Source organism: Hipposideros armiger, unplaced genomic scaffold (assembly GCF_001890085.2).
Source record: "Hipposideros armiger isolate ML-2016 unplaced genomic scaffold, ASM189008v1 scaffold_1000, whole genome shotgun sequence".
Taxonomy (NCBI): Eukaryota; Metazoa; Chordata; class Mammalia; order Chiroptera; family Hipposideridae; genus Hipposideros; species Hipposideros armiger.
The window spans coordinates 353,197-362,431 of record NW_017732350.1 but is presented as its reverse complement, the minus strand read 5'-3'; the positions used below and the strand labels follow the sequence as shown (position 1 = coordinate 362,431).

The 9,235-nt window shown below is 44.7% G+C and overlaps 1 protein-coding gene across 6 annotated transcripts in view; it reads right to left on the bottom strand.

Annotated features, from left to right (window-relative positions):
* Window positions 1-2,109: 2,109 nt before the first annotated feature.
* The window catches only part of SYK (spleen associated tyrosine kinase), an 89,647-nt gene continuing 82,521 nt past the window's right edge, over window positions 2,110-9,235 (bottom strand). For all 6 annotated transcript variants that reach the window (XM_019631457.1, XM_019631452.1, XM_019631454.1 and 3 more), the window contains 3 exons: window positions 7,126-7,266; window positions 6,354-6,466; window positions 2,110-2,783 (listed from right to left, as the gene is read on the bottom strand). In XM_019631457.1, the coding sequence (XP_019487002.1) occupies window positions 2,711-2,783; window positions 6,354-6,466; window positions 7,126-7,266 (327 nt within the window). In that variant the 3' untranslated portion in view covers window positions 2,110-2,710. The remainder of the gene's footprint in view (window positions 2,784-6,353; window positions 6,467-7,125; window positions 7,267-9,235) is intronic.

Below are 9,235 nucleotides of genomic sequence, written 5' to 3'. Positions count from 1 at the left end.
GGACAGCAACTTGTCTGTTCCCATCCCCCAATTTCCCAATAAAATCTTAAAAAAAAAAAAATCAGTGGTTTCTGTCCCTCCGCAGGGTTGAAGGAATTGGAAGTCAAAGGCAGCTCCTTTCCTGAGCCATCCCACAGCGCCATCTGCTGCCCTGCAGAGTCCCCACTGGCTAGGCAGCCCGTCCTTGCGGCCCAGACCATGACTCCCACTGACATTGTGAGAATACTGCACCAGGCCTCTGTGTCTGGCCTTATGTATATCAGCATAGACCGGAGGGTTACCCTCACCTGCAATTGTGCAGATCAAGGCTGAGTTTCTATGACTCGCCCAAGGTCACTGCCAGAGACCCAGCTGTCTGTATTGTACTCAATTTTGCCCTCACACTTCTCACTGCTTCTGGAGCTATGGGCCAGGGAGCTATCCAGCAGTCTGTCATTCCCATCTTGGGGCTGTCCCAATCTCAGAGCTCACCATGGGAGTGTGAGGCTTACCAACTGGGGTCTCCTCCAAACCTCTGCCCAACAGGACCAGGGAGACCTCTAGTGGGGCTGGTGGACAGGAGAGTCTCTAAGGCCCAGAGTGGGCAGAAGAGAGATGAGTACAGCCACCAGTGCTTGTCCCCAGGGCAAGATGACTGCCCCACACTGGAATTTAAGTGGTTGTTTGGAATAAGGTTCAGTGGTGTGTGTGTGTGTGCGCAGACACGTGTGGTACATTGGTATACGTATGCATGGGGTATGCATATTCATGTGGTGTGCATACCATGTATGAGTATGCCTGTGAGTGTGCGTAATTTCCTTTAAAAGAGGGAGAGATGGGAGCTGTGGAGCTCTTTCCCAGGCTCCCCCAGTGCTCTGTACACTATCTTCACAAAGGAAGGGAAAGCTCATAACCCGGCTTTGGCTCCTTTGGGCATTTCTGAGTCCCATCAGTCCACCTTTCATTAGGGTAGTTCGTGGACTGTCAGGCTCTCGCTGGGCAGATCCCCTGCCCGTGCACAGAGGATCATGGGAGGCCAGGGCCCTCTTGTCTGAGGGTCCTTTATACATCTACCTTTTAAGGACATGGTTGGGTACTTAACATTTAAAAATAAACAAACAAAAACCTCACACACATTTGACAATGCTGCTTAACACTGTTTATTTGACAGTGTGACCTATCATTCTAATAATGTCCATGAAAATTATCACAAAACTGATTTAAAATTTTTAGTTAAAATCAGTTTTAACAAAGTCCAGTGACAAAAGGTATCTCTTCTGAAATGGGTTGAGGGTACTGCTTAACTGGCCGAGTGTGCTCTTTGGGAGGCTGGAGGTGGGAAGCTGAAAATTCGGTGGTCACCCCTGTGTGTGAAAATCCAGTGGAGTCTTTGGGCTGGTATAAAAGTGAAGTCACCACCCAACACATAAAAGCAAGGCTGGTGACAGCAAGTGTGGGGAAAGAACACACCCATGAAAAACACACACGATTATTTTAGATATGGAGTGGATTACATTTCTGTTGTGGAAAACTTTGATTCTGCTCAGGGTCAAGGTGTTTGTGGCTTCAGCAGGCAGCGCCTTGCCAGGGCATTCTGTCCACAATGTCCTTTTGTTCTCAGTAAACAAGGACCAGAAGGTAAAGGCACGTGGAGTGATCCCATACCCGTGTAAAGATGTGGCTAGAACCATGAGAAGGGCAGCACGCTTGTGAACATCTAGCACTGGACAGATGCCCAGTGCTAGAAAGGGTATGAAGCCCTTACCCTTTCCAGGTTTAGCTCATTTGCATTATAAATCCTTCTTTAATGAAGGTGCCTTTCCCTTTACGCCTTCCTCTGTGACGACAGGGAAAAAGACTTGCCGCGGGACACAATTTTCACTAAACAAGACTTGCACACACTGTCAGGGGGAACTCTACACTTGAGACAACAGACATACTCCACGAAGAACTTTATTTACTAGTCTTCATTCACGTTCAGTCGTCAGAGTCTGCAGGAGAGAGGCTTTCAGGGGTCAGTAAGCCAATTCCTTCCAACAAGGCCCGCTTTTCACGCAGATGCGAGTCTTCTGTCTCAGAACACACACAGCAAAAGCAGTATCCAGGCATTCCCCCCCCCCCCCCCCTTTAACTTAGAAACTACACTGGCCGCGCTGGATTATTTATTTATTTATTTATCTTTTTAAAGCCTCAAAGCACTTTGTTCATTGGGAAAGCTTTTCAGGGGCAGGCCATCTTTTGGCCTGTCGGAGCCGAAGCCCTTCCTCCTCTCCCATCCTGCCCTCCACTACAGGCCTAACCGGTGTCACTGCGCCCTCTGGATGCTGACAACGCAACACGGGGAAGCGCCCAATACCACAAGGCGATGTCTCCAGGCTGCTAGGGCTTTGCATGCAGCCCAGGAGCCAGAGAACTGGAAACATAACGAGGAATTCTGAAAACACACCCTGAAAATAACCTGGTATGCAAACCACACAGACAAGAAACACAAAGGAATCCACGGGCTCTTTGACCCTGTTGTCCATCTTTCGCCCACAGTTCTTCTGGGGCGAGTTTGCTTTGTGGAGGGTTTGTTCCAGAACAGGCTTTGGGAAACCACTCACGCATGTCCACCTGTGGCTGGCTCTCCCGATGGGCAGCGGGAGATGGAGACTCAAAATCAACGTGTTGGGACATGTTTGCCTGTGACGGTTCATCCGCTAAGAGACGGTCAGGGACAGGCGCAAGGGCCTTAGTTCACCACGTCATAGTAGTAATTACGCAGTCGCATTTCCACCGCGACGAACCCGGGCCTGCTCTCCACGCTGAAAAGGCAAAAGATGCATTATTGTTTGTTACGCAATGGTAAAAAAGTGTGATTCCAGCAGAGGCCTTACCGGCTAAGTGTGAATGCTGCGCCCCCTGGGGGCTCCCTCCAGCGCCTGCAGCTCACAGCACTTCCCTGCTGTCAGGCCCACCCCAGACCCACAGAACCCAATCTGTATTCTACAAGACGCCCAGGTGACTCATGTCCACCTTAAAGATGGAGAAGTTTTGCACTCGAAGTCGAGATTTTTAACCCAGAGACTGTCTTCTTGTGATCTAACAAAACAGATGTGTCTGAAATACTTAGTTGGCCAATATGCTGCAGACATAACTTTAAAGTTTGACTCATAACCTTGTTAAGAAAAAAAAAAGTTTAAACTTTCCCTCCCCACACCCCAATCGGATGACTCTGGATTTCTGAAAACATGCTGTTGATATGGGTTCTTATTAAAACTCAAAATTTGTCATGGCAGAAGCAAAGGGGGAGGTATTGTCTATTGTAAATCTTAACACAGCAAAGCCTTACTTTTCTGTCACTTGTCAGGTGAGATACTGAGGTAAGTAAACTATGGGCAAAAGTTTGTAACAATTTGCAATCTCTAAACAAATTTTTACAGACATCTCTGCTTTCTGTAACATGGGCACACTGACAGGATTTGTTGGAAGCGAGTATTCCTTAACATTTTAAGAATCTATCCTCACTTGGAAGTTATTTATCTTATTTTTGCAAGATTTTTTACTATATTACAAGTGGGTAAAATTACCCAATAAGTGAAACAGAGCTTGAGGTTAAACTGTGAACTGTCCACATTCAACCTTTCTGAGCTACAATTTTTATGGTTCAGTTTAAGGCAGAGAGAACAGCCAGGGAGCATGCGTGAAATCCAAGAATCACTCACCACTATAAGGGCTGAGATTTTCTACAGAACCGAAATGGGTTGTTTTGTCAAATGGCATCAAAATACAGTAAGTCCTCGCTAAACATAATTGAAAAGTTTTGCGACATTAAGTGAAACAACGTATAATGAAACTAATTTGACCACAGGCTAATTGATATAAACAAGAGTTAAGTTCTTATGGCATATCATCAGTGTTATAACGAAATGACATTGAACATTTTGATGTTATTCGAGCACCTGCTGTAAATGGTTGTACCCCCAGTTTTCAAGAACAAGCAAAAACTGCTTGAACATTTCAGCCTTCTGTGGTCATGGCTGGAGACCAGGCCTCACTGTGGGGAGCATGTCTGTGGTCAGCAAATGGTGTTCTAGGAGGGGAGCCGATGGCCAGGCCCTGGGGTGCAGGGACGCACATGGAAACCTGTGACCAGACGGCTTCCACCATGCTCCTAAACTGCTACAGCCAGAGAACACACACTCATCACCTTGCAAAGCAGAGCACCCTTCTCCAACTGCGGGATCCAAATGCACGAACGGCAACGTTGAATCTTGCTGCGAGGGTCTCATTCACCCAGCAGCCACGCACCAAGCAAACTAATGTAGAGAATCAGGAATATAGACTGGGCCTCCGGGAAGACACCTGATTAGGATTCCTCTCCTTTACACGAAGGGCGAGGCTGCCTTCAGGAACCCAGGATGACCCTGAGCTTGGGCAGAGGTGGGTGACAGAATGTCCTGTGCATGTGCCAGCTTCATGTCCACCCCTCTCCTGACCGCTCTGCCCAGCCAGACCCGGAGAGCCTTGTCCGCTCTGCCCCTTGTGCCCAGAGCCTCCTCCTCCTCTCATTTCCTGCATCGGAGCTCCTCATCCTGCAGTTCTTAGGTGGAATGCCCCTTCCTAAAGGGGCCAATATGGACCCCCTAACAGAAGTATGACCCCCCCATAATTCTCTATTCCCATTCAGAGCTTCCCGTAGTTTCCTCTAGAGCAGCAGCCATAATGTATCCCATGTTTATGTGGGGTTCATTTGTTTCATGTTTGCCTAGTAACACCCAGCCCAGAATTGTAACCTCCATGAGAGAAGTGACAGTTAGTGCTTATTTACAGTGCTCAGTACATGAACAGCAGCCAGTAGCGTGTGATAAATATAAACGTGGATATCTATATGTTGGCCTGTCTAAACTTTTAGTTATCATCTATCCTACCTACCTATCCATCAATCCATCCATCCATCTATCACGTACTGATTGATTGTTCTATCATCTATCATCTATCTGTCTACCTATTATCTATCTACAATATCTATCTACCTACCTACCATCTATCATCTGTCTAAAAATCTATCACCTTGGCAAAGGTGGCTAACTGTTTACATTGGAAGAAAGCTTGGAGACCACACAGGGATCATTTGTATTTGCTTCTTTGAATCCACCAGATTCTGGAAGCTCCACATGCTTCAGTGCCCCAGGCAACTACTTAACTTCCTTCTGTGAGAATCTACAGGGACATAGGTGCAGCACCCTCCCCAGCCCTCTGTCCTCTGGCTTTGAATTGCCATTGGACTCATCTCCTCACGAGGACACACTATAGAGCACATTTATTTTATAGCTTATCATTTATTGCCTGCCTCCCCTCCCTCAGCTGCAGGCTCGTACAGGGGCAGGGGCTGGGCTCTCTGAGAAGTTTAGTGAGGTCAATCACTCAGGTTGCCAGAGCAGCTCCTGGTGCTTCTGACTTCTCCGTGTTGGTCATGACCCAGAAAATATTTCATTTTCTCATTCAGCTGTGCATCATGTCACAATTTACATTTAGACAAAGTCTCTGACTGTCTCTCCCTGCTGTGCCTACACTATTTCAGGTCAGTACTAGAAAAACCATAACCTTCAGAAATGTAGCTTGTTGGGGAAAGAGTCAAAGTTTGATGAGGAGCCATCATTTCTAATTTTAGGCACGGGCTGCCATCATTATTTCTACTCCACTGACACTTAAGCCCTGTTGCTGGTTCCTAGATATCTATGTCGAACTCACTGGGAAGCATTGCTGGAGTTGGATGCGATGAAAAAGACTTTTGCTGCCTGTAAACTTCACTCAGACTGTAACAAATCTCCAGGTGGGAAAATGCCCTGGGGAACAGGGTTCTCCTAGAGAGAAGTGTTCTACCTAGCTCCAACTCCAGTGAATACCAAGAACATGTCCCCTTCCTGTCCTCCCCTCTTGAACCGCCCTGGCAATAACAGCACGAGGAGCTGTGTGTATTCACAAGGACAGAGGCAGGTGAGCAGACTGGGTTCTAATTCCCGTCACAAGAAGAATGATCAGGAATTAGCAAAGTAGGACATTTCCCAGTAAGTACCTCTGTCACCCAAAATGGCACATGGCTCCAGGTCAGACTCTTAGGAACAGCTTTCCAGTTTGACTCACCCCACCCCTTGGCCATATTACCTACATTTAAACTTAGACATCCTGGATTAGAGTACTTGTCTAAACTTATTCTTTAGACTAAAGAATAGTACATGGTCCAGAAAGCAAGATGTCTCCCCTACTGTTCGTTTAGAAGGGGGCCCACCCCTGCCTCATGAAAAGACAGAATTCATGCTTCTTGTAGTGCCCAGCCATTGCATAAGCCTCTGGAGCCCTGGGCGAAATCGCAGGAAGAGGCGGGTACTCACTCATATGTCCAGCACAGGTTCATGAGCTCATACATCTCTCTTGGACACCCCTGAGGGCAGCCCATCCTCTCTCCTTTCTCCAGCATCGCGGAAACTTCACTTCCTTTCATTCCCTGAAACATGCAGAATATACCTGAGTTTTTAAACATAGCATTCAGCAAAACAACACATAAATCCTACCCTCTCCAAAAGAAACAAAAGAGTCCATGTGGTATGATTTCAAGTATAAAAGGAACAAAAACAGGAGCACCTAACCTATGATCTAAAAGTCAGACGGGGTTACCCTTGGAGGGAGGCTTGTGCATGCAGGGGAAAGGGGGGATTCTGGGGTTCTTTGCTGTTCCTTCCTCTGGGGGCTGGTTTCATGGGTATGTCCCATTTGTGAAGATTCGTCAAGTTATATCCTAGCATTTGTGCACTTTTTGGTATGTATATTTTGATTTTTAAAAACCTAAAAAAATGTATTAGGCTGACAATTTGATACTAGAAATAGCCACTATTTCTATTTCAACTCTAATTAATGTTGATCTTGGTATGTTTTATGCATATTTACATATGAAATACACAATGAAAAAAAACACATACTGTTCAGTAAGCAGCCAATACTTCTTTTCCAGTTTAGAATAAACTGAGGTCATATTAATGGCCCACTGTCAAAAGATAGTGAAAGACTCAGGAAGAGTGCCCAGATAATGGTTAGGACGATCCAGATAATCCAGTGCTTATCTGTTCTGATGGCCACATAATTAGGAAACAAACAGTAGTGGCTTACCCTATATGGCTTCTGCCCATAGGAGAACGCTTCCCACATCAACACTCCGAAGCTCCAGACATCACTCTTGCTGGAGAACTTGTAGTAGTTGATGCACTCTGGAGCGTACCATTTCACCGGCCACTTCCCGTGGGTTTGGGCCTGAAAGCAATGCAAATGGAGAACTTCCATTAAGAATAAAACTGTGGACACCCATGTTCACAGCAGCACTGTGCACAACAGCCAAAAGGTGGAAGCAACCCAAATGTCCACTGACAGATGAACGGAGAAACACAATGAGGCTACCCACATGACGGAAGTCATTCAGCCTTGGGAAAGAAGGGGGTCTGACACACTACAGCATGGGTGAACCGTGAGGTTATCTTTCGTTATGCTGAGTGTAATAAGCCAGTCAAGTCACTACAGGACCAATACTGGATGATTCCACTCATCTGAGGCCCCTAGAGGAGTCTAATTCATAGAGGCAGAAAGTAGAATAATGGTTACCTGGGGCTGGGTGGAGAGAGAGGGCTGGAGAGGTAGTGTTTAATGGTTATAGAGCTTCAGTTTGAGAAGATGAAAAGAATTCTGGAGATTGGTTGTGAACAAAGTGAGTGTACTTAACATTACTGAACTGTAATCTTGGAAATGGTGAAGACAGTAACATTGATGTTATGTGTATTTTACTACAATTAAAAAAGAGAGAATAAAATCACGACTCACCAAATGCTGGGTGTGTGTCCATGTGAATGGATTTGGTCCAAATCTTAAAAACATGATTAAATCCAGAAATCTTAAGATTTAAATACATCTTTTTAAGATTCAGACTGAATTTCTTGTGTTTTTTTAGTCTTTTTATCTCACCTCTTCCTTTGGCCACTCACAGCTTCATGGAGAGCTTGTTGTCCACAATGCAAGAGCTAAGCCTGAATATTACTTCATGGTTATGCTCCAAGAAATATTGGGCTGTTCATAAGTATGTGTAACTATTACTGTATACAGTTTTAAGCCAAATCAATTATTTTGGCACAGACTGTTCACTAGTATCATTTAAAAAATGTTTTAAACTTTCTAATTAAAAAAAGTAAATGGTAAGAAAGGGATCAAAATCATGCCTACCCAAACCCTTTCCTTTGGGCCTTGGGGTTCAGTGTGGTGTGGCTAAGTCTTGCTGTCTCCCATGGATGTCACTCTAATCTGGGTGAAGTCTCCTGGGCAGAGGAAGAAGATGATCTGCCCTGCAGTGGGTCACCAGAGGGCAATGTGGGGACATCAACCTGAGACCATAGATGCCATGGCACTTCTCTGTATGACGCCCTGATTATACCGTCTCATTCACGTTATGTATTATTTTCAGATTTTGATTTCTAAAGTTGTGAACAATATAGTAATGTATGTTATTTCAAGCTTATTTTGAATTTTGAACTCATAAAATGATAAACCTATGACAAATCCTAAATATGATGAAATGTTAGCTTCTCTCCACCACCAGTTCCAAATTCTCATCCATAGAGACAACCACGTTTGATAGTTTTCCTTGGATTCTTCCAGAAAAAATATATATACAAGTAAAAATAGGTAATATTTATTTTTGTGGGAGTAACAAAGCTGGAGGCATATACTTTTTGTACTTTACAATTTTTCTACTTAACCATGTATTGTAGCTATATTTCTGTCAATATATGTAAATAAAGTCACGTTTAGTAAAGTTAATTGCATGCTTCATATAAATCTACTACAACTGATTTAACCAGCCTTCTGCTGAGAGGCCAATAAGTAGTTTCTAATTTTTGTTATTACACATCGAGCTAAAATGAACATTACTGACAAAGTATAAAGGCATCAAAGATACTGCATGTTCGGTTCAGACCACTACAGTAAAGAGAGGATCGCTTTTTTGGTTTCCCAGAGCATATTAAAGTTATGTTTACATTATACTGTAGTCCAAGTGTGCAATAAATAGCATTATGTCTTAAAAAACAATGTATATACCTTAATTAAAAAATATTTTATTAGGGCCAGCCGAGTGGCGCAACGGTTAAGAGCTGCCTTGGGACGCCAGAGGGCCCCGGTTCGGATCCCACATATGAGGGCCAGTGACACTGCCCTCTACAGCTAAGATGCTGAACAA